The 25,366-nt window shown below is 48.6% G+C and overlaps 1 protein-coding gene across 1 annotated transcript; it reads left to right on the plus strand.

Moving 5' to 3' along the window:
- Positions 1-25,265, plus strand: LOC131291048 (aminopeptidase N). The gene is made up of 10 exons (XM_058320237.1): positions 1-28; positions 1,689-1,721; positions 10,950-11,109; positions 11,184-11,450; positions 20,317-20,474; positions 20,561-21,233; positions 22,530-22,722; positions 22,785-24,019; positions 24,729-24,872; positions 24,990-25,265. Exons 1-10 carry the CDS (start codon positions 1-3, stop codon positions 25,243-25,245), a joined length of 3,147 nt encoding a protein of 1,048 aa, XP_058176220.1. The 3' UTR covers positions 25,246-25,265.
- Positions 25,266-25,366: the final 101 nt, after the last annotated feature.

The following is a 25,366-nucleotide window of genomic DNA, read 5'->3' on the forward strand; positions in this document are numbered from 1 at the left end:
ATGGACCCGGGCGGCTACGTCAATGAAGGTAACGGGACGATACGCACACCTCACACCTACAGATAGTTTCCCATTTTCCCCCGCTGCTTGCCGCTTCCGCTTCCTCCCTACCCCCTAACCCGCACCACGGCCACGGCCAACAATAGATCGCGCAGCCGGAGACGCGTCAGATTAGCCCGCGTGTTTTGTCAGCTGCTGCGTGCATATGGTGAACACGTTGTCAACCCTTGAATGAACCGCGACCGGCGAGCCGAGGCGGGGTTTTTCCGCAGCATAAGCAGATTGGACCTAGTGTTGTGCCTTATGAATCTTTTGACGGGATTCTTTCACATTGATCTCTCACATTAGATTTATTCAGATGGATTCATGAATCTTTCAAGATTCGAATCATCAAACATTTGAATGAATCTTTCAAAACCTTAATGAATCTTCATGAATCTTTCATGGATCTTTCACGAATCTCCATGGTTCTTTCATTCACTTTCACTTTTCATCAGTTGATACATCCCTGGGATTCATGAATCTATCATTATAAGATTCATGAACCTCTCAAAAGGCAAAGAATCATTCAGATTCATGAATCTGAATCTGAATTACGCAACTCCAGTTGTACCTTATTGGCGCAACGTAGCAAAAAAAAGGGACAGGTTCGCTTCGATGGTTGACAAATTCGTTTGGAGCTTGAGAAATGGAGAGCGGTTGACAAGTGATGAACTGTTCATTCGCTTGCCGCACGTCAAGGGTTCGGATGCGTTGGTTAGCCGGCGCATCGGACGGCCAAAAAAGAAAAGATAATGAGTCGGCGACGGCGGAGAAAAGAGTGAGTGCCTTTCACCGCCCGGATCGACCTTCCGCGATGAGGTGAAATATTTTCTCGCGTCGGGCAGATGCTGGTAGAACGGTTTCCCTTCCGCAGACTTCGCGAACCCCCGGAAGGGGGGGGGGAGCCGGTGACCGATTAATTGAGACAATTTTTCCAACCCCGGGTTTTCGGGCTCGGAACTTTGTCTCCTAGCGCGGAACACACAATCAGACTCTTTTTCTTCGCACTTTCTTTTTCTCTCTCTCCCTCTCTCTTTCGCTCTTTCTTGTTTTCTTTCTCCTTCGAGCTAGTCTTCCTTCATTCACCGGATTTGTAGTCGAACAGATGAGCCGGTTGCAGTGCAGTTGCAGCTTCCAGGTTCCGTTCTATTAATATCCGCCCCGCTGCCTCGCGCCTGCTAACGATTTTCCCTATCCCCCTCCCCCACCGAACTCCTCGCTACCCACCCCTCTTAACCGTGGTTGGAAGGCGAGCTCGCCGTAGAACATTGCCATCATGTGCTGCCATTGTTACCATTCTATCGTCATTTACGCCCCTCGAAACTAATACCTATATTGTACATCTATTCTCTTTCCTCTTGCACACTCGTTTACTCACGTGCTGCGCCGCAAATGGAAAATGGTGGGAAAATAATTAACGCAACGCCGATCACCCGATGCTTTTTTTTCTTGTTCGGTTTTTAATTTTACTTCAATCAATCATGTGCTCACCTTTTTTGAAATTCCTACCTTCACAACACCGTCGCAAAATGCACAACATCACCAAAATTGGGATAAAACATCTTTGGAATGCAAAAAAAACACACACACACACACACACAATAATAATATAATTATAAACACGTTCCGCAAACACACGTTGGCAGATGATGAATTGGAACCGGTTATGGACGATGAAGGTAAAAGGAGATGCCGATTGCAGAAGTTCCAGCGGCTCGTTTGATACTCCCCGGGGTTTGTTTTGGATATCGCGATCGCTCTTCTCCCTCCCTTCCCCTCTCGCGTTCGTTTGTTACTCCACGGGATGGTTTCTTTTCCATTCTGTTTGGTTGGTTTTGTTTTCATCTCCTGTTTTCATGTGATTTCCAGCATCTTCCCCCTCCGCACGCCATTTCGCACTTGACCTGAACAAAAAGGCCTCGCTATTATGATTGGGAAACTCTATCCCTCGCGCTTCCGGACTTGGCCTGGGGAGTGATGGACCCAACTCCATAGGTTTGCCGGGGCAGGGCATCTCACTCTCGGGGGGTGATCGATTATTTCCTTCGTGCCGAGTACTTGGCAGATGGGAAGCGAAAACAGTACTCAATCAATCTGCACGGGTCAATCGTCATTGCGAGGACAGGCACACTCGAGCGACACTTTTCCCGGCCGTGTGCGTCAGAAGGCGCCCGTGGTCCACCAATGTTCGAGAGCGCGGGGAGGAATCGATACCATTTCCCCCGTAATGGCGGACCTCGATTAGCGAGCGGTCCCGGTGCCTGTTTTGCTTCCTTGTTTTTCATTCTTTTATAGCTGCACTAGTTTATACGCCTTCGGCGAAGACGTTCCGAACACCGAGCGGGGTGCGCTTAATTGGTGTGTTTGCTACTTTGCTCGCTTAACCTAGGCGGTAAAGCACTCACCCACACACACACGCATAGTCGTAGCAGATCAAGGGCAGAGGTTATGCACTGATTGATTTAGATTTATTTCGCGTACGGTCATTACGCTCGATTACGGACTGTGCTGCGAATTGCAACCGTCACTATCTAACGTCACCAGTAAGTGTTTTGGAGTTAGTCTGGGTGTATGTGGTTGTGCCCTCTATTTGTGCGCTAGATGATAAACGGCGACCCTGCGGTGCACTTCGGTGCCTACCTCGGAGTTCCGCGAAGGTGCAGAACGTCACGTAGCAGGAACGGTCAAGGTGCATCGTCCACCGTGTGTGGCATCAGCTTCCCACTTCCCCGGCCGGGGAGGGTCCTATCTTCACTGCGCAGGAACCTGGCCCCACACAGCCACAGATCACCCGGTTCAGTCGACGCCGATGACCCGCGGCGGTGACTTATCAGGATGAAAGTAAATTGCGCGCCTAAGACTAATAGGATCGCCCGGCCAACCTTTGGACCATCGCGCCTGGGAGGAGTATGCGGCCGTTATCAAGCCGGCCCTCCCAGTGCCACCGAATTCCTAGAACGGAACACTAGACAGCCTCACTAGATAGCCGCCTTGGAGATGTCACAGCGATGCCGCCTGCCGAAGTGCAAGGTTGCGTCTAGAAAGGTCAGGCCACCCGCGGCTCCTCAATAAACGGTCGTTGTTCGGTCGAGTTAATTTTCGTTCATTGCGAGAACCGCTGAAGTTCTGGGCGTCGCGTCCCTCAGTAGGCGTGTGCCAGCTAACGAGCCGCGGCGGTACATTGTTGTGCAACCGTTGTTGCCAGTCTCTGTATCAGCACACACACACACACCCACCCACAACCCTGTATGAAGACTCCATTGTTTCCACTCATTGGGTGGCCGCCATCTGCGCTCGTAATGCGAAGATTTTGATCGATATTTTTAATTTCATTATCCCGCGCCCGGGTCTCTGGTTTCTGGTTCTTTAGACCATAATTTGTAGCCAATATCATCGCCAGTCGCGAGTAGAATAGCTCGGAACAGATTTTATGACCACACACTTGGGGTGCTATTAGGCGACCGAACCCGTTTGTAAAAGGGGTAAAGAAAGGTCTATCACGATGAAATGAAGTGTTTATTATAACAGAAAAGTAGACAAAGTGTTTAGTAATAAAAAAAAAAACATGGCGTGCTGAAACATGCGGCTCTGGAGTTGGTAATCAATGTTCCTTTTGCGTGCCAACCATACGTCGTCAAATTTATCACTCCAACTGGTTCCGATATTGAGTGCACTTCTGAGAGGGGCGCTCATGGCGCAGCGGTAGCGCGAGGACGCAGTACGCTAAAGGTCGCCGGTTCGAATCTCGAGTCGACTTGTTCCACTGGAAAGGATGTCGAGGTCTATTTGAGAAGGAGAAGAAGTACCATTCCTTTCCCATTTATACGTGAAAAATTATATCTTGTATTAATGCGTACTTGAAGCTTAATTCATTCTAAATATGCAACCAGTTCGTCCGGTTTCGCCTGGAGACGTCAAAGACGATTTTGTTTTTTTACCTTTGGACGTCTTTTTGAGGCCAATATCAACCGGGGCGCAGGTTGTTGGCAGCGAGTCTGAACGACGCGTCTCGTTAGCCAAGCATGACAAACTGTAATTACGGCCAGTGGTGTTCAACCACTTGTGTTGCTGATGCGATTTGTTGTGTTACCGGTACTTTCGCCGTTTCCATTTTCCAGCCAACGGCGAGGTTGGGAGATGGTGGAAAATTCGATGGGGGGGCGCTTGGGCCAGCATGGATTGGGTCACAATGGTTCGCCGCGAGAAAGAAGCATTATTTGCGCATCGATATTTTGGGAATGACGTTGCATAGACACAAACCCTTGACCACACGCTTGGGTTGTACGAAATTTGTCTCCTCCCGTGTGGAATGGGTGATGACCTAAGCTAGGTATGGATACAACACCTCGCGAGTAGGTGGATGACACCGCATTCCTACGCCCGGTTGCACTTCGTTCCGGTCCGCCCGCTCGCCCCCCCTCTGCGGGGTCGATAGTTTTCCCAGCGCACGGTCTGCGGACCTGTCGCCGCGCCCGGGGGAGGAGGCGGAAAAATGTTGCACGCTGTCGGATAAATTGTTTCGGAAAATGAAAAACCCAGTGTACCAGCTTACCTGCCAACGGTGGAGCGGGGGGGGGGGGGGGGGCATGGTGAGATGAGCAGCCGCGTGCTAACGACGGTGCGCCAGAAGGAAAAAAAAAGATTGGCAAACCGTGTGGCCTTGCGATCGCCACCGACTCGGGTTTCGGGGAGGAAAATTAGGTGAAAATGTGTTTCCATCGTGTAGTGCAGCATACACACACACACGCGCGCTCACACACGATCACGCGGAAACCTGTGGTATGCAGTTCCACACACCCGAATGCCCTGGATTGTGATCTCAAGTGGTCAGGGCGGCGAACGGTGGGAGCGCACGGTGCGCCGAAGCATGGACAAAGGATGGAGGAAAGATTAAAAAACCATAATGGATCGGGCGCAGATTGCCGTGCAAACGATGGGAAGAGTGCGCACATAAATTATGGTAAAAATCAGGCAATGGGGAAGAATGGGATTTTAGCACAACATTAAATCACCCGCCCTCCCTCCCTCGGTAAGCGGGTAGCGGAGCGCAAGGAATGACCTGCAACGGCTCGATGTGAAAAAAAAAACAAACAAAAATCATATCCAAACCGCCACAGTTACACCTGACCAGCAGGAAGATGCGAATCCCACGTCAACGTTGAACGGGCGCTTAGGAATCAGCGACATAGACATACGGCAAAACTAAACACACAAACCCAAAAGGAAACAAGTAACCTTTTTCGGCCGCCATTTAGAAGTCGTCGCTTCGCCCCCGGGCCAGATGTCGATAACGGCTGCAATGCATTGGCGTAAGCCGTAAATGCGTAAACAAACCGCGATCATACCGCCCACCCGCGCACGCTGGTCGAGCGAGATGGACAACTCGGATGGATATTGATCGGTTTCGGGCAGTGAGTTATGGGTGAAAGTAATATTTCCCTATGCCAGTGCCATTCCGGACAGTTTTCTTAACGCAGTGTGTATTTTTTCACAAAAAAAACCAAAAGCCTTGAAGCCGTTTGCGTCTCTGGTGCAGATGGAACCCTGTTTGTCTCTAGAAATAACAGATCAATCAGCAACAGATCATCAGCCGGCGAATTTCGACACTCTAGTTTTTTTTTTTTTTTTGCCATTTAGGCAGCGTCAACTGTCGTATGGAAAGTACGTGATATCCCAAGCAAATTGGTTTTATTGAGGTTTTGCATAATGCACAACAGTTTTAATAATTTGAGCATCTTTTTAACCTTTTAATCCGTTGACTGCCAAGCGTTTTTAGCACACTTTTACAACATTTTTTAATAACATGCGTGTATAACGCTCATTAAAGTTTTCGAAGGCTAAACAAAAACTTCCGAAAGAATTGATATTAGATATTACTATAATTTTCAAGTCACATTTTCATTTATTTATGGGTCAAAAACGCTTTAGAACTAATGACAGCTGGCTATCAAAAATGATAGCCAAGGTAGTCAACGTGTTAAAGAGCGCTATAAAGCCGACCATTAAGAAGTTTTAAAGGGATTTGAATAACTTTTGTTTCTAAGATTGTTTTCAGTCTAGAAATAGGTTTAAGGAATGGTTTTAACAACGTCTTACATTTAAAACGGATTTGCGAAGCTTTTATCTCAGCACTGAACAATTTTTACTCTTTAAGGATAGCATTAACAACATTGTTAAAGTCATGATAAAACTTTAAATGTTATTTGGTATTGTTGTTTTAGATTTAAGTTGACATTGGGTAATAGAAGCCATTTGCTGTCATTTTCTTCCACGATCGCAAGCAGCCTTTGATCGTTTGCATGAAAATGTCCGCGCAGGTAAAGACACTGAACCACAGTGCAGCGGTGCTTAGAGCAGAAGAACGCCCGGTGTTCTATTCTATAGCCCGGTTGAATGCCGATGGGAAGCTCGGGGGAGTTGGTTTGTAAACATGCCATTCGTTCGGCCGGTCACGTTTCTTGTTTCTCGCCCTGGGCGAGTCTCTGGTGCTGGCTAGTGCAAGGCTAGTGAACCTTTCGCAACCCGTTGTACGGGGACCTACTCCTGTTCGAACCCGGAGGAACACTCTTCCGGAGCGGAGGTAAATCGTTCCGCTTCGTTCACGCGCGAAAATAAAGTCTACTTCCGATCCTTCGCTATGTCTCCAGAAGCCCCAAAGAGAGACTGAAGAGACCTTCAGCCCCTCCGCTCCGTGTCGGTCCCGGCAGGAAATTATGTCATTGGTGTCGATGGTTTTTTTTATGGTGTTTCGTTTTTTTTTTCTTCAATGTTCGATAGTTTTCATAGCTATGCTTTCCTCGTGCTGGTTTTCGCGCGACCCCAATTGTTCCGGGCGTTAAGTGAGGCCGCGTTCGAACCTTGCGCAACACGCACTGCATCGCTGCACTCGGATGCACTCGGATTGAGGAGACCTTATGTTTGCTGTCCCCACACACTCCCCCCGCCCTCGGACCGTGCGCACCCGTGCAAAGATCTCAATTGATGAAAAGCTGGTAATAAAATTCGCATTTACACTCGTTGCCATCGTAGTCCATCGTCATAGTCTAGCGTCCCTGTTGGCGGCGCCGCGGCGATCGGGGATGGCGAAGAGTGACATCACCCGTTCAGGCGCATGTGCGAATTGGGTAGCGGACGCGATTGCGAAGTAATGTACGTATCGGGGAGTCCCGCCGGGAAGTGCTATACGTACGCTTGTACGTACAAAGTGTTAAATCGAGCGCGCGCCGCCTACAACCGGCACGCATATGCACCACGTCTTGCGCAACGGGCGGTGGGCGATGCCAAGAGGTGCAGTTTGCATCGGCGGAGGGTATGGAACAGCATGTTGCATCGGGTCAGCTGGGTGACTCGCGTGCGTCGAGAGTAAGCTGGAGCGTTGTTGTGCCCTTTGCCGGACCATATTAGAAATGCCTCGTAAAAGGCAATCTCCATCGAGTCGATGTGTTTTACACTGCTTCTAAGTATCAAGAATGTCGGAAAAATAAACAAAATGCTTGTAGAATAATGCTTGCAGATTAATGATGTAAACTGATAGCTGTAAACAAAAAGGTATAACTTTTCGCCACGTAGCCTCGCGCTGGTGCCCCACTGTGCCCTTTTGCTACCACCGCAGCCCAAGGGTGCTTGGGTGACGCAGACGACACCCACTGGCACACGCACATTGATAAACGACGTATCATAATCATAATGAACTGATGGAATGCTAAAGTTGACCGATAAACTACGCGGACTTTGGGAGACTTATGCCTGCCGAGCGCCGTACACTCCCAGTCGTCGGTGTCTGTGTGGCGCGAGCGATGTCGGCGACGTAGGCGTCAGACAGGCAGAGGCGGGAAACCTGACGATCGAACACTGGCACCTCTCTAGAAGCCGTCTATCAAGATCTCGGATAACATATATACCGCATCGGCGATTTGTAACCGGACGGAAAGTAAATCGTGTGGGTGACGCGACTCTCACTCTTCGTCGGTCGGCCTGCCGAAAATCTAGTCCACGACTCCCGGACTGGACCGTCGCTTCGGTGAGCTTTGGCGTGTTTACGTTCCGCTTTATGGTCAGCCGGGCTCTAGTTATGGCTACGGTCAACCCAACCACAACCGAACCGCAACTTCCTCCATCGCCCACCACTCTCTGAAGGGGTGAGCTCTTCCCGAATGCGTGCCGCCGGTCAGGTTCAGCTCTTTTTTGATAAGTTTCCGGATGGCGACTACGATCTGATTCGCGTCGAAAGGCCGTGCCAAACTTCAACGTGGCAAAGTGTTAATTGAGACGTTTTTGGGAGGATACTTCAACGAAGAAAAATGAGTTCATCCAGGCATTTTTGCTGACTCAGGTCGATGCCTTCGCTTGGGTAGCTGATGAATCCCTGAAGATCGACGATGACTCGGTACGATATAACCAATTTGCATGTAAACTGCAAAGTATTACCCAAATACCGACAAGGGTGTACCACAAATAAAATATTATTTCAAGAAGTTCGGTGTCGAGTGGTGAAGGAAGACGAACTGTCCACTTCTCGCCATGATTTCGATGCAGGCATTCGGGCCTGTGTGGGGTGCGCAACCGGCAACAGGTAATCCAATGGTGGACACAATCGAATCCAAAACCCTTGGAACGCAACAAAAAATTACAGGTTCGCTTGACGGCTGTTAGACCTTGGCTGTCAAAGGGTGTTGCCTAACCAGAGCTTAACGCAACAGCAATACTGCTGGAGGAGTAGTAGCACTTCTTTTCTTAACATTCCGATTTCACATGACTGTCAAATGTCCAGAGTGGCCAGGGCTTCCCGCCAAAGCGTACGTAAGCGCTTTGCGGCGACCCGAATTGCCGAGGGGAAGAAATTCGAAAAATTTAAAAATCCATAAGATCGATTGCATTTAAGATTCGATTGCGAGCTACTGCGCACGCCTACCATTCCCAGGTCACCAGCGGCGCCACCGTCGGAACATTCGGCTAAGAGCAAATCGATGTACCACCGAGGGGGTAATTGGCGCGAACGCCTGCATACACAAATGCCGATTAGTCCGTCTCGATCCCGACGGGTCGCTGTTGGGCACGTAAGCGAGATGGGGCGTCAAGGTTTGGGCCGGCGTGAAGTCATAGCGTAATCCCATGACACGGATTACTTCGCTCGAACGACACGATGGCTCGGTACGTGTATGTCCGTCCAATTAGCATACGGTGACGATTCTCAATTCTAAGTTGTTCGACCTGACTCCAGCAAGTGCCTGTAGTAATATGTAACTGCAACTAGCGGTTTGCGAGTGCAGAATGCTCAAGCAGCGCTGCGGATGTATCTTTCTCCTCAGGCATTGGCATGCTAGCCGGTCTTACACCCGGTGCAGGGTAAGTTCATGTCCTGCCTGTTGCAATTGGCAACCAGGTCTCTACCATCGAAATCACCGTCAGGCAGCGCGATGTAGTGTGCGGTGATGTAAGCGATTAGCAGGCAACCGCGACGTGTGCTACACCTATTTTGCAACCCACGCAATCCGGCCTGATAGATGTGATGGTGATCAAGTGTCGGTGGCGCCAATTGCACCCGCGTCTACCACTGCAGAGAACATCTGGCGTCGTTATGGTCCGGCACAGCCAGCCCGAAACTCAGCCCATTGTCAGAGGTCAAGCAGGTGCCGTTTGTTGTGAGAAGCAACATCAAACGCTATACGCTTTTGGGAACTCTCCGCATCAGCGTTTAATCCGCAGAGAGTCCTCCATTTCGGGGGCTCGAAACTGCGTTGCCCTTATCCTACATTCGTAAACCGGGCGTCCAGGGCAAACCGGTTCGAGTGATGCGTGATTCATTCATTTCTGACTCCCTTCACTCGGTGAACTTTTGCACGCGGGGACGGTCGTTTAGCGACTCGGTTATTCGGTGGAGAGGACACATTCTGAGCGGGCGGCACATCGCCCCGGTTTTTTTTGCAAACGAAAGTCATGAAGTAGCCCCGAAACAGTTGAGTAAACAGCGGGTTCGTCAGCGTTTGGTGCGACGTGCGTTCCGAATTCCTATGGCTTCTACCGGTAGTACTCACCCTCCCGGTCGTATCCAGATCGCCAAAGGTGAAGTGCGTGTGCTATCTGTCGAAGCTAGCCGATCGAACTCGACCACTACCTTCTCCCTGCCCGTTGCGTGGCATTTCGTCCGCCTGTCAACCCGCAGGCAATCGGGCTTGTCACGCGTATCTCGAGGCACGGTGACGTACATTATCTGCCGGTCGGCTTCATCCTGTGACAGAATCTAACGCACGTTCGGTTGTTGCTGCTCTCGCGTTTGATAATGTAGGGTGTTTGTGTACCGCTTTTGTTAGTTTTTCTTGTGTTTGCTGCCGCCCGATGCCGCCGAAAAAACCGCCATACAGTCTGTGGTATGTTTATTTATGAAATATTTCGTCTCCGCGCCACCCCTCGCCCTGGGACCACCATCGCTCCAAGTGTCTCGAGATGTGGGCCGGGGTTCTGGTTTGGCCATCTTTTTTGGCGCGCTTTCGCTCTCGGGAGAGATTGCGTGGGCATATTTTTGGATCCCCGCCCCGTGTTCCCTTTCGTTATTCAATATTTCATACACTCGAGCCTGGCAATGCGGACGGACCACCGCCGGCGTACACCTTCACTTCAGTTCCTTCCCCAAAAACCCACGATGCCGATACCCATAACTCGTACCCATTGACAAATAACACACTGTCTTCGTAAGGAGACTTCCGCCTAACATCTTTATCAATCGCCTATAACTTGTATCCCAGTATCTTGAGACCTACTGGACCTACTTGTCCATGTCTACTTATCGGGCGTTTCACAACAAACCGTCAGCCATTTCATCCTTCATGAGTTCATTTTCTTCATTCTTCTCGATCGCATGATTCCCTCGGCAGGTGACCTTCAATTGCGTGCGTCCTTGTTTTCCACAGGTGGTCAACTGAAGTCCAGCAATGGGCAGAAGTATATCATCAACAATCCACCAAGGGGCCGCTACTGCTCCAACTGCACCATCGCAGCGCTGGTTGGACTCATATTTCTGCTGCTCGCTACCTCGATCGGGCTGCTGGTTCTGGTGCTGCATCCGGACAGGTGTGTTTCGAGATCCAACGAACATAGGTATAGACGCGTACAGTGATCGACTATCTACGAACTATTTCTTCCAGCCTGTGCACGAAAACATCGACGCCCGTCAACGGAGCCGTTCAGCATGCGTCAACCTTCGGGTTTACACGGGCTCCAGCGAACCCGAAGCTGAACACCGCTCTCCGTACCCTGGAGGATGGCAGTGCTGACGGTGCACGCAACGAGGACTACATCGACGATGCCGCGGAAGCTCAACCCGATCCCTTCCCCGCTGAAGCGAACAACGACGCCAAGGATCCGGCAGTCCAGCTCTCGCGTGCCGACTTCTGGCTGCCGCGCTCTTACAGGTAGGCTAATGTTAGCTTCTAGCTTAATCTGACCTGATTCGGCGAGGTTACTGCACTTCTGCTTCCGTTCGGGGAGATATTTCTGGCTCGGGAAACGGACAAGCAGCTCTAGCAGATCGTCACTCCAATCCTCGGTTTATTGTTACCACATGTTTCTGCATGTACGAACCATTTCCATTGCCGTTGCGCCCATCCATTCCTGGTTCCATTTTCCGGACAATGATTGTTCTATTCTCTTCGCTTACGAGCATGTGTCAACCGACGTGTCGACACATGCAGACGAATCCAAGCATTTTCCTCGTGAATGCACTTCATTTGTCTCATTGCGCATCCTCGCGTTCATTTTCCGTTCAGTGGAATGGTGGATTTTCCTCTTGGCTATTTCCTTTTCGGTGATATACGACGCCACTGGCACGTACAGCATCCGGTCGGTTGGCGACCGCTGTCTGCGGGTTAAATTTTTTAACTCGAACTCGAAGCAAAGGGAAAACTGTCGAAGCTAGCGCCCACGATGGTTGACACTAGCCCGCGACCAAGTGGTGCGAGCGTTGGAGCAGAGGAACGATGGTAAATCATAATTTAACGATCAAGTCTTCCTAGGGTCGTAACCGTGGGCTGATGATCGACGCACGTACGTGCTTTTTTAGCAGTTTGCTGATGCAGCAAACAGGCTCTTTAAGAATCTTCTGGACGGGGACCTGCTGCCGAAGGGGCTATTAAAACCGATCCATCCGAGCTACGATGGCGCCGCATAAAGGAGACGATTGTGTGGCGTAGCTGATACTGCCGAAGGAACATCCAGGCAATTGAAGCGGAATGAATCGCTATCACGTTCGCGCTTGTCCAACGAGAGGGCCGGTAAAGAAGCTTAGGTTTCACTTTCACCGTCGTTCGATGGCTTCGAGGCTATTGGGACGCGCAATTGACGCGGAAGGTTGACAACTTCTCCTAGTGCTTAAGAGTTACGCCACGGCGAACAAAGAGTGGTTTATTTGTTTGTTTGTTTAAACAGGCCGGATTTATCTTAAAGCGGATCAGCGCTACACGCGACCCGATCTCTGACGGCTCAGGCATGGAAGTGTTTACATTATGCTTCTATGCTGCGTAGCTCATCTTCGACGAGGTATAAAAAATGTATCCGATCGTGTGACATTGCACCGGCCTATCAGCACTTCTCGGGGCACGAAATTCGCTTGATCGAAACGTGCCTTTTCAAGGATTACATTCCCGGGCCGCCGCAAATCTGGCACATCGCATAGCTTCGGGGTACCTTTATCGCTGAATGGCGCCTTAAAACCCAAACATGTCCCATGTTCTACGAAAGCAGAAATCGGAAACCTCCTGAAACGGGCGAGAATAGCATTTTGTAAACTAAACAAACCCTTCATCGAGAGGATCATGTTCCACATCACCAATAACTTTCAATAATTTAACAATGATACTACACTCCGTCTTGGTTGTCACTCCAAGATAATGTCAACGATATGTATGAGAGTACCCGTGTGTTTATCTTATCCAGCATCATCCCTTTGCGCGTTTTTTAGGACTGAAAGGTGCAGAATTACTCCAAAGCTACTTGTTTACGTCAAACGTTTGGTATCAAAGGTAGCATTGTATCGCTCCGCAGAACCATCATGTACGAACTATTTCCTGGAGTGCTGTTTTGGTTGTTTTTGTCAGCGTCAACATCTCCGTCGCAACCACAGATGTTGCGGTGGTTGCACGATAACATCGAGAATATGCACGAAAAGACTTTACTGAAATCACGCACAAGTGTTTTTATTGTGCAACATCAAACCTTCGATCGATTCTGAAGACAATTCAAGGTGCAGAATTACTTCAAAGCGATGTTTGTGACAGGATATACCAAGATCTAGTGGGTTTTCTTTGAAATTTACTATTGATTTAAGTAAGGTTTCGTTTAGACAAATATCTGCATCAAAGATACGCACAAGTGCATTGTACCGGGCGGCAAGATCATTCTCAACATATCTCCGTCGGAAGCACAGATGTTGCAGTTTTTGAAAGATAACATCTAGAATAAGCACGAAAAGGTTTCCAGATGGTTTTGTGCACGCACAAGTGTTTATTTAATGCAACATCAAGAGTTGGACCGATGCTAAAGACAATTGCTGATGCAGAATTACTTCAAAGCAAGTTCTGTGCATCGTTTCTTGCAGAGGATACACAAAGATATTGCAGGTTTTCTTTAATGTTTACATTTGATTGAAGTAAGGTTTCGTTTCGTTTCAAATATCCGGATCAAAGGTACGCACAGGAGCATTGTATCGAGCCGTATGGCCACCGTGCAACTATTGCTGGAGTGTTGTTGTGTTGTCAGCCTCAACACAACTCCCTGTCGGGAGCACAGATGTCGGTGGTGTTTGCACAACTGATTCCATTGGGGCAGAGTTCCGCGCGCACGTTCGATAACTGCAGAGGCTTTGGGTTCTACATCGACGTTCACGGTGCACATGTGAGCTAACATGGCCCGCGGTACAACTACTTTCCGGACTGCATATTTCTGCCTTGGACAATAGTAGCAGGGCCCGAGAGAAAAAAACCCCCAGACACCGATGCACTTTGCAACGTTCGAAGGCATTTTCGAGCTACTTGCGGAAGACACTGCACAGCAAGATGGGGGGGGGGGCGAATGGCAGATAAAAATATCTCTGCTGCCCTGGCGAAAGGTGTTCGTATGGTGGCGAATGTGTACGGGTACCTGGCACCTGGTAAGAGGGGTAACGGGGTGATTTGGCATTGTACCCCTGCCGCGTTGGGTGGTGGGAAAACGGTACCATCTCTCCCCATTGAGGACACGGCCCTGTTCCGCTTTGGAGAAGTTGTGAAAACTCATTCCACGCTAGATTAGTTTAATATTCTTATTCAGAATATGCCCCCCCTCTAGCGGGACTTGTGGTGATCTTTCTCCTAGGAGAGAGTTGGTCAGCAGCACACACACCTTCGTTATAACGGGGGTTCTCTCGAGGCTCGAACCCATGACTTCCAGCGTGCTGTGTCCTCGCGCTACCACAGGACCACGAGCTACTGATCAATGCGGACAGGTTAATTTTAATCGGGTCTAAACTGATTTCCTAACTAGAGAAATTTCCTTCCGATATCGACAACAATCGGAAACCCTTGTGGAGTGTCTTTCCCAATACCGCTTTCCAGCGAAACGGTGCGTTTACAGAGCTGTCTATTATCAAAGCTCGAGCTAACGAGTTCAACGTGCCCTGGGTTTGGTTGGAACGTCCAGAGCGGGCGCCCTCGGACCCTCGCCTACATGGGAACAAATTAAACATCGATTATGCGTACTGGCGTACCTCCACCCACCTCCCCCAAGGCCATAAACCGTTCGGCCAGCCACAGTCTTCGGACACGTGCAATCGAAGCGAAAGAGAGAGAGAGAAAGAGAGAGAAAGCGAGGTAGCCGGGAATAGAAAAGAAAGGTGATCGCCGCGGCCGAATCGATCGGCGATCGGTTCGAAGATTTCTCATGCGTTTGTTTTATCTTCACGCAACGCCACACACGCGGGAGAAGGAAGCCGTTCGCGTGCGCCTGCCGGCTGCCGGCGCTGGCTAATCACCGGGATTCTAATTTTAACCCGAATCCCGCTCCTACTGCTCCAGCGCACACGGGTTGGCGAGGTGGGGCAGGGTGATCCCCTTGTTGGGGAATGCGTTCTCCAATTCTGGGTAAATAAAGCGGGCCTCGGCACGACTACGGTTCCGGGCTGAGTCAGCCGCGCGCCGAGGTTGGGACTGCTGATGTCGTGCTGCCGTCATATACGGCAGAGGTCCGGTGGCTCGGACGTGGGCGCCTCGGTCCCGTCCACTGGTCATCCGGTGGTGGGCGAGAGGTCGCGATTCGGTGTGAGATAAATTTGCTTTATACGTTTCTCCATCGCCTATTCGCCGACCTTCACCTTGCCAACCTCAGTGACCGACAGCGAAAATCATTTTCAATCAGCACGCATATGAGGTGGGAAGGAACGCTCCAGATAGAGCTCACCTGATGAGCAACAGAAGTGTGCGTGCTGGGGAGAAGGTGGTCACAAATTATGTAAATGCTTCAATACGATGAAATATGTATTCATCAATTACATGGACATCTTTTCCGTATAAGCGTTCGTCCTGTTAGATCTAGAGTAGTGCCTTATGAATCTCTCAACTAAGATTCATTCAGATTGATTCATAATTCTTATAGGACTTAAATCTCAAATCATTGATGAATCTTTGATGATTGATTTGGTTATAAAATTTATCAAACCTACGACTTTCCAGAGGATATATTTTGCAGGTTCCTATAGCCTTATACTATATAAGGGCACTACTGGATTAATGTTAAACGCTGATGTTGATTTCCGCTGTCACCCACGAAACGAGTGACGTGGCAGTCAACGTGTTAATCTTAATGAATCTTCAATGAATCATCATGATTCTTTATTGGGCATGACACAAGTGACAAAAAAGGAGGTCTTCGCTTAACTTTTCTGTGCATCTTCGGGCTTTCGATGATTCACGAGTCTCTCATTCAGTGATAAATTCATTTCAAAATCAAAGTCAAGATTCATTCAGTGTCATGAATCTGAGTTTGATTAAACCACCCTCTGTTATTACCTGTTGCTGACACAACCAAATCAAAGATTATCTAGTGTTTAACGTAGATTAACTTGAGCTTCACTTTCGCATCGTGATTTTATCCACATTGCGATTGGAAGCGGCGTGCGGAAGCCGCGAAAAGCTGATGGAGCTTATCATAATCCCTCGAACAGCTCCAATCGAATGCGATAGTGACTGACAGCTTGTTTACGAGCCGAATCGCAGGAGGTGCGGGGGTGGTTGGGGAACGTGGGGTTTAAAAAAACGGAACAAGCTAAGGTTGGTTTGTTATCAAACGCGGCGCAATGAATTCGCGCAATGTGTTGGAAGTTCGCTGGCGGTCACTTTTAATTTTCCCAACCGTACGTGTGACGTATTGACGATCGAAACCCCCGTATGGGAAAACCCGGGGGGGGGGGAAAACTTTTGTGGGAAACCTTGAAGAAATAAAAAAAAAACAAGGTAAAGAAAAGCGATGGCGGAGGAAGTGAACGGAAAATAAAACAGTAATAATAAAAGCAGTAGGAAAAAAAAGGTTGGAAAAACAAAAATACACCCAGCAACATGTTGTTCCGCACGTGGGTGTTAAAATCGGTAAAACATCGATCGTTGATGTATGTAAATTGAGTAATCCGAGGGGAATGAGATAGAAAGAAAGGCGGTCGGGGGAAGGGGAGGGATAGGGGGAGGAGGGGGGGGGGGGGAGGATGGTAAGGAGTCACCAAGGAAAACAAGCGCGCAACGTGGCTACTCTGGGCCGGTATTTTGTGTTTTATTTTTTCCATTTCTTGTCAATGGCAATCGATGGATTACGAGGTTTCAGCGCAGGGAGGGAGATGTGAGGGGGATGCGAAGGGAGGAGGGCAAGCATAAACAAAGCGGGCCCCAGCATACCACCCCACACGCCAGGAGAGCCGAAGCGGAATCAATCGAATGCTGCGTTGGAAACACAATGATGACGCATGCTAGGATAGAATTTATTTAACCGGATGGCGGTGATTTAATGTTCCAAAAAGCTAAATGTTTCTTTAGCCAACAAAACAAAGCACAAACAGCGCGGAGCCACTTCCTCTGGCGAATTTGCGCTGCTTTTGCGTTGCCGCGTTTGCTGGAAACGGTTCCGCAAGCAAGGGAATCCTTCCCGGCACGTCGAATACCATCCCGGGAGGTGATGGGTAAGGGAAAACAACACAAGTCAAAACCGGCTCAAATGAGGAGAAACCGGGACGACAGGATCGTAAAACAATCGGAACAAGCAGCTCGGGCGGGAGGTGACCGAAAATAAACCCGCGCCGGGAACGGGAAAAAAGTGGAAAACGAACATGGCCAAACACCAAAACTCGACTCCAAAAGGCCACAAACCGGTGACGACTTCGCAACTCCCGACCCGCTTCCAGCTATGCGCAATAATACTTAGCTTAGGACTGCCGGTTAGGCAGTTGCGCGCGTTCACACGGAAGGCTATAGCTAGGCGAGGCGCCAATCCGATTTTATTGCAGTTATTTATAGTGGGCACACATGTGGGCCCCGACTCCAGCGACCGACGGCAGGAAGGACCTGTCGCTCAAGACGCAGGAAAATGGCGTGCAGTGCGTGTGCCGGCCGCAGCTGGCCTTTTTTACTACCCCGAAGAACGGCGCCATCACGCGAGGCGAAGGATTTGCTGGCGTAGAACATGATTAGTGCAGCCCGCCAGCTGCCATCGCTCACACAACAACATTCGATCAAACCTTTCCCCGTCCGATGGCTGTCCGTTAACTAACGGACTTTTGCAGAAAGATAACATTTGAATTAACTGTACTGCAACCAAGAAAAAAGAAATTAGCAACTCTCCGGTTGCTGCCATTTTCCTTTTTCAAATACAGTTCTACAAAGTTTGCCTCAATACAAGCACGGTTCATGTGATAAGCTCGAAAGAAAAACCTCTGTTTTAAGTTAATCAATTTCATAGAATTCGGTACCGAAAAGAAACAAATACAAAACATCGGCTTTCGAAAGGCTTGTTCAATCAAATAACATTCAAAATAATGTATAGAACATAGAACACGAGAAACTAAACAAGTAACTAAAGCTTACATTTTACTTTTTCTTCAAAACGCTCTAAAATATAGCACATGGGGTTTCCTGCAATTGAAAGGAAATGTAAAATTTCCTCTACAAGTTGATAGCGCAAAGAAACAACATCAAAACATTGGTTTTAACACGTTCTGTTACGTCACCCATATATTGGTGACGCTGTTATTCGTGTTAAACATAGATTTTCGAATACTCCATAACTTTTTTTTCTGTGTAAGATATGGTTAGTTTCGAAATGGCTGATTAATGGGAAATGTTAACTGTTACAGCTGCATTATTGGTTGCTTTTTTCTACCTCCGCAAAACTGGCAAAACTCGTCCGTTGATAGTATTATTTTTGGTACGGAACATGTTAAACAATTTTCACACATTTTGCTTTTTGAGTAATCGAATGCAAAAACAAATAATGTATTATTATTATTTATGGAGTAATGACGGACGTTGCCGTATTGTTATAAACAAATAATGTATAGAGCATAGAAACCATGAAAATTATTTAGTAGCTATAGCTTACATTTACATTCCAATACACTTCTGCAAAATATAGCTCGAAACAAGCACGCATCATGTGGTTTTCTAGAAACGTTTTTAACTTTACACGTTAGTACAGCAAAGGAGCAACTAGAAAAATTGGTTTCATCCAGTTTTATACATTTTTTTGTGCGTAATCGAATTATCGAAAACAGTAAAACATTCCTTTTCTACTAAATTCCACGTAGCTTGCACTGCACGTAGCCTAACAAGTCCTCAAAACAAGTTTCCAGTCCTTTTTCTGGAATGGAAACCCTCTGCTTAAATTAGTCAACTTGATTTACAAGTTAGCTCCGATACAAAGATAACAGAAAAACTTAGTTTTCTTTACTGTAATTGTACAATTGGGATGATTTTGTTACAACGTTTTTTTGTCACCAATTACCCTATTTGAGTGCTACCACTGTCTGATTGCTCGTATTGCTTCTGCTTGTGAAAAACGGGCCACAAACGGTAGCATCCAGTTGCACGCGAGTAGCTAATAAAGCAACAAACCTCAAGAACAGGGTTGGCGCAAGGGTACCATGCCCCGTTCGTGGCCAGAACCTTGCGTAACCGGACCGATGTTGCCCGGCAGGACTTTATCGTTATCGTGTGCTGTTCGATGAACACGCTGCGTGTCTTATCAGCCCCCTTGGGCTGGTAAAGTGGGCCAATCTATCCCGGGCGGGTGGAGCGGGTTGTTTGCGTGTGCAAGTAGTTTTACCCCACCCGCCCTACAATTGGTTGGATGGAAACACGCTTTTCTTTCGATGAATGAAAGTGCATCGAATGCGGAAAAAGGACTTCCTTCCAACAATTATATGAAGTGACGAAGGCTGAAACGGTGGAGTAGATTCTTCCTTCCATGATGTCATTTATGCCGGATTCCGTAGAACTATCGAGAGCCCGATGGTTGAAGTACCGTTGCCGGTCCAGCAACACATTGTCTTGCCGGTAATCTAGATGTGAAGGGCACCGCCGAGGGTGATAACACCAACACACCACCTTATCACATCACAACCGGACCGGTACGGAAACAGATAGGTACGGTGTGTTGATATACGCCGGTGAACGGGAAGACCAAAACACAGAGCACAAATAAATCAACCGCAAACTAGTCGGTAAACATAGTTAGATAAGTTCCGACCCGGTACAACAACGCAATGTATCGGGCCGTTATGCCGTAGCAAGGAATGTGCGACCCTGAAAAACAAAAAACACGGCACAATTTCGCCCGGGGTGGGACCGGGTGGGTGGATTTATGGTGAGCTTGTTTGGTCAGCTTCGCCAGCCCTTTTTCCCGAAAACTTCCTGTGTTCGGGAGTAGTGGAGGGAGGGGGGGATCGGATGACATCAACAGCCCTTGGGTTTGCGTAGATTGTTCGACTTTGCTGGCAAATATTTATGCTTCCTTACCTCTCGGCTATTTGCTCCGCAACTTTACCATTAGCAAGTAATCATCTTAAGAAGATTAAACGAAAACAACACACGCGCACTCACAGAAAAAGCACACCAACTAACGAGATCCAACTTCGACCGGTCTTATGTAAAAGCGTTGCCCTAGGTTCACTAATTTTGCTCGCATTAGTGCACAATTTTGGAAACTAATCTACCGCGCAATCGAACTAATTGATTATGACGCATAATGGATACACTTTGACACATTTGACAGCTTGATAATCGAACCGAACATCACGAGCGCGATCAACAACGGTACGGTAACGATCGAGATCGAGCGGAACAGACGCTCGAAGAGCTATGGAGGCTCTGCTGGCGACCTTCCACCGGTGGTGTTGGACATCGAAGATATATTCATCCTATCAACCTCGGGTAAGGCTCTGAGGATAGCTGAGGTTATCCTTCGGATTGTGCAAAACCGCTTGCAAATTTACATTACAATTCCATTTCTTTCGCAGTGTTGGACACAAACAGCGGTGAGGAGCTGCAGTACGAGACTTACTACGGTCCGCAGAATGCGTCGTTCGTGTTTGAGCTGAGTGGCGACCTGAAGTCAGGTCTGCACAACGTAACGCTCGTCCTGAGCTTCGTGAGCAAACTGTCCGACACGCTGCAGGGCTACTACCGGGGCTACTATCCGGATAAGGACGCACCGGACGGTCGCAACTGGTTCGTCAGCACGCAGTTCTCGCCGATCGACGCCCGCCGCGCCTTCCCATGCTTCGACAGTCCCGACCGGAAGGCCACGTTCGCGATCTCGGTGGTGCGGCCGGCCGACAAGCACATGACGCTGTCGAACATGGACCGGGTCGGGCAGTACGGCGAGCGGCCCGGGTTCGTGCGCGACGTGTTCGAGGTGACGCCGCGCATGTCCACCTACCTGGTCGCGTTCATCACGTCCGACCTGGAGCTGGCCCAGCCGCCCGCGCTCGACTTCAAGCCGTCCGTCAGCATCTGGACCCGACCGGACGTGCGCCACCATACGAACTACGTGCACCGCCTCACGATGCGCATCCTGCCGTTCCTGGAGGAGTACTTCGGGCTGAAGTACCACCTGCGCAAAATTGACATGGTCGCCGTGCCCGACTTTGGCTTCCGGGCGATGGAAAACTGGGGACTCATTACGTTCAGGTACGTAAAGCAATCGAATGGAATACACTCCGCAAAGCAATACAATAACTACAATAAATAGTTTCCATCAAGTATGGAAGGTTATAGCAAACAATTTTCCAACTTTTTGGTGGATTACGATCGTATACTATACTATTTATTTAATCATTTATAAAATCTCTTCTTCCATATCTATAAAAGTGAATGTTTGTTGGTTAAACTTGTTTGTAGCTTAAACTAACTACCGGCTGGACCAATCTTCATACGATGGTTTCGTATGAGTTGTCCCTTTTTACCCAAGGAAGGTTTAGGGAACAAATATTTGAAAATTCCCCGGAAAAGCCGGAAATTTTAAATATAATTATTTACAACGCAAACTAAGAAACTGCTTGGCCAACCTTAACGAAGTTCTGGAATAATTTGTTTTTTTGGTCCAAAAAAAAGGAAAGTTAGAAAATTTCAAATGAAAAACCAGAACATGGAAAATTTCGAAAAAAACAGCTTTTTCCATACAATTCCATAAAAATTCAAACAAATCGAAAAATGAATGATCTGCAATGATGCCAGTTTGCATATGAGTAGCAATAAATCGACTGAAATACATAATCATGCACCAAACTGACGGATTTACGCATACGCATACGAAAAAGTGCTTTTCCGACGAATGAAGTTTGTTGTTCGTTCTCTAAATGTTTCGTAATACTTTTGGCACGATCTTCGAAAAAAAAACTTGGTGTTAAAATGAGCCGGAACTATGGTGGTACTACCAATAATATGGGGAGGTCTCTTAAATGCGAGGAAAGTTTACCTTGGCGTGGATCTCACTGACAATGAACTCGAAAATTGTACTAACAAGCTTAATTTCTGGGTTTAGACCTCGTGTTCCTGGAGGATGATACTGGAATTTACAAGCTTATGCTGATTTTAGCTTCGTTTCCTGAAAAAAATTGAGATTTCAAAGTGGCCAGCATGCTCTCTGCATCCCAATCCTACTAACTACCGCCATTAAATTGTATTTGAATTGATATTTTTGTTGGATTATCTTCAACTGCTGAACAGACGCCAAAGTGGTGCTATTTTTATTTCTCTCCACCCCTTTTTTATAAATTGTCCATCCTTAATGTGAATAGTACACATTAATACGATCCTGTTCCACAAAAAAGTTGTGACACTAAAAACCCAAAAAGCTCATATTTTATGGAAATTATAAAAATATTGGTACAAAACACAGGGTGGTACTATTCTTGCTCCGCTCAAGTGTAGTAGTAGTGAGTAGCAGGAATAGCAGTGTGTTCTAACTGTCTTCTCCCTGCACAGAGAGTCAGCGTTGCTGGTACCGGAGGACAATAACCGCAGCTCGTCGGCCAAGCACACGGAAGCGGTCGCATCGGTAGTGGCGCATGAGCTGGTGCACCAATGGTTCGGCAATCTGGTCACGCCACGCTGGTGGAACGACCTCTGGCTGAAGGAAGGCTTCGCAACGTACCTCAGCTACGTGTGTCTCAACGTCGTAAGTATGCATGAGGATGGGGATAATGCGATCATTTTTTTAAATGTGCCTTTTACATCCAGGCCGAAAAACGCTGGCGCCCGTTCGAGATGTTCGTGCAGAAGGAGCTGCAGGAAGCGTTCGAGAAGGACTCGGACCGCAACTCGCACCCGATCTCGTTCCCGGTCACGGTGAACTCGGACATCCGGCGCATCTTCGATCCGATCTCGTACAGCAAGGGAGCGGCAATCGTGCGCATGATGGACAGCTTCCTCGGAACGGCCGCCTTCAAGGCCGGCATCAGCGAGTACCTGCGCCGCTTCCAGTTCGCCAACGCCGAGCAGGACGACCTGTGGGAGCTGCTAACCGCGCACGGGCACAAGGCCAGCACGCTGCCGAGCGATATCGACGTCAAGCGCATCATGGAAACGTGGACACTCCAGCCGGGCTATCCGGTGCTGACGGTCGAGCGCAACGGCACGCAGCTTCACATCTCCCAGCAGCGCTACATTCTCCCGTCGCGCACGGCCAGCGACGACACGCGCTGGTACGTCCCGTTCACCGTCGTGACCGAGGGCCAGGCAGAGCGGAAGCCACACCCGATGTACTGGTTGCCATTCGACAACGCCTCGATGACGCTCACCATCGACGCCGCGGAGGACGAGTACGTGTACGTGAACGACGAGCGTGCCGGGTACTTCCGTGTCAACTACGACTACGCAACGTGGAAGAAGCTGACCAACAGCTTCGCCCAGCTGCCACCGCTCACCCGCGCCCAGCTCATCGATGACGCGTTCAATTTGGCCCGTGCCGAGTTCATCCAGTACGACATCCCGATCACGCTGATCGTCATCGTGGTGAATCGGCCGGACGACATGGCGGCCTGGGCGGCGTTGTCGCGCTCGCTCACCTTCATCAACCACATGATTTCGCGCGAGCCGGCCTACGAGTCGTACCTGGCGGTGATGCGTGCCGTGCTGCGCCCACCGTTCGACACCATCGGCTTCGAGGACCATCCGACCGATAGCCACCTGGCGATGATGCACCGCGAGCGAATCGTCGGGCTCGCCTGTCTGTTCGGGATCGACAAGTGCTCCGTCCAGGCGCAAACGCTCTTCCGCCGCTGGATGTCCGACTACCGCGACAACCGCATCCCGCCGAACCTGAAGGAAATCATCTACTGCACGTCGGTGCGCGATGGTGGCGTGCCGGAGTGGAACTTTGCCTTCAAGCGCTACATGGAAACGGACAGCCCGTCCGAGAAGGAGCTCATCCTGAACGCGCTCGGTTGCAGCGTCAAGCCGTGGCTACTGACAAAGTAAGTATACTGGGATCCAACGAAACGCGAGCTAAGCAGCTATAAGTTGAAGTTGACATACACTACATTCACCATTTATAAAATGTCAATGTAAATGATGCCACACATTTTTGATACGGCATAAAATTGCGATTTAACTTCAATTTTCCTCAATGTAATTCCATCGAAAGTTTTCAATGCCAAGCGCCTTATTATCAAACCCTTATTTCCTGCAACCCCATCAGTAACATTCCTAGAGAATCATTTTCGATGAACAAAATAGACAGATGATTTATTTTTTACCTTCTAATTGAATAACTTTTCACACGTTTTAAAACTAAACAAGTACTTTTGTGTGAATTGCTTGGAAAAGAAAAAGGTGGTTAAGCTATTATTATGTTTGTAAGTGTGCAGGATATCTGAGAATTTTCCTCGTCTTTAATATTAATTTTACAGCGATCTTTTTACGATCTAGTGATCTATCTAGTGCTCTAGTTCACGTTAGTGCATCAATCTTTTAAATTTTAACTAAAAAAACACCAAAAGGTGACGTTTCGTAACCTTTTCTTCATCAAAACACAAGTCTGAAAGTACGGGGTCCCAAGCACCTGCTAAGTTTGCTTACCGTATGATCCTTCCTGCGCCAGCTAGCCAAATACCAAAGTATGGTATCCTTTCTTGGAGTTAAGCAATTAATTGCAATTAACTCTTTCCTTCGAATCTAATGCAGATACCTCAACATGACCATCGATCCCAACTCGGGCATCCTGAAGCAGGACGGTGTGCGGGCATTCCAATCGGTCGCCACCAACTACGCCGGCAACGACATTGCCTTCAACTTCCTGTACGAAAACATTGAACAAATTTACGCCTAGTAAGTGACGCCAGTCCCTCGATGAATATTCTGAAAGAGAGACACTATTACATAACTAAACTCACAAACTGTATCGTTAATGTACTCACAATGGTTTTTCCCCCTTTTCCTCGACAGCTACGGCGACGGGTTTTCCGCCCTCAGCAAGATGATCGACGCGGTGACGGTGATGATGAACAAGCCGCAGCACCAGGAACGGTTCGATCGGTTCGCCCGCAAGGCCCACCGTCTCGGTCTGACCACGGTCGAGAAGTCGATCCGGCTGGCCAGGGAGCAGATCTTGAACAACATCTACTGGCGCTCGCGCTCCTACTACGAGCTGGAGCGCTTCCTCAAGCAGTTCATGGTGGACATGCACATCAACCTTTACTAACTGATCGATTCAATTATTTAACAACAATATTTACGTAGGTTAGGCATATCGACGCGCCAAACGGTGGCAGTCGTTTTTAGTGATAGAAGCCAATCCGCATAACGCGAAACAAACGCGGCGG

The sequence above is a fragment of the Anopheles ziemanni genome, chromosome X (genome assembly GCF_943734765.1).
Source record: "Anopheles ziemanni chromosome X, idAnoZiCoDA_A2_x.2, whole genome shotgun sequence".
NCBI lineage: Eukaryota > Metazoa > Arthropoda > Insecta > Diptera > Culicidae > Anopheles > Anopheles ziemanni.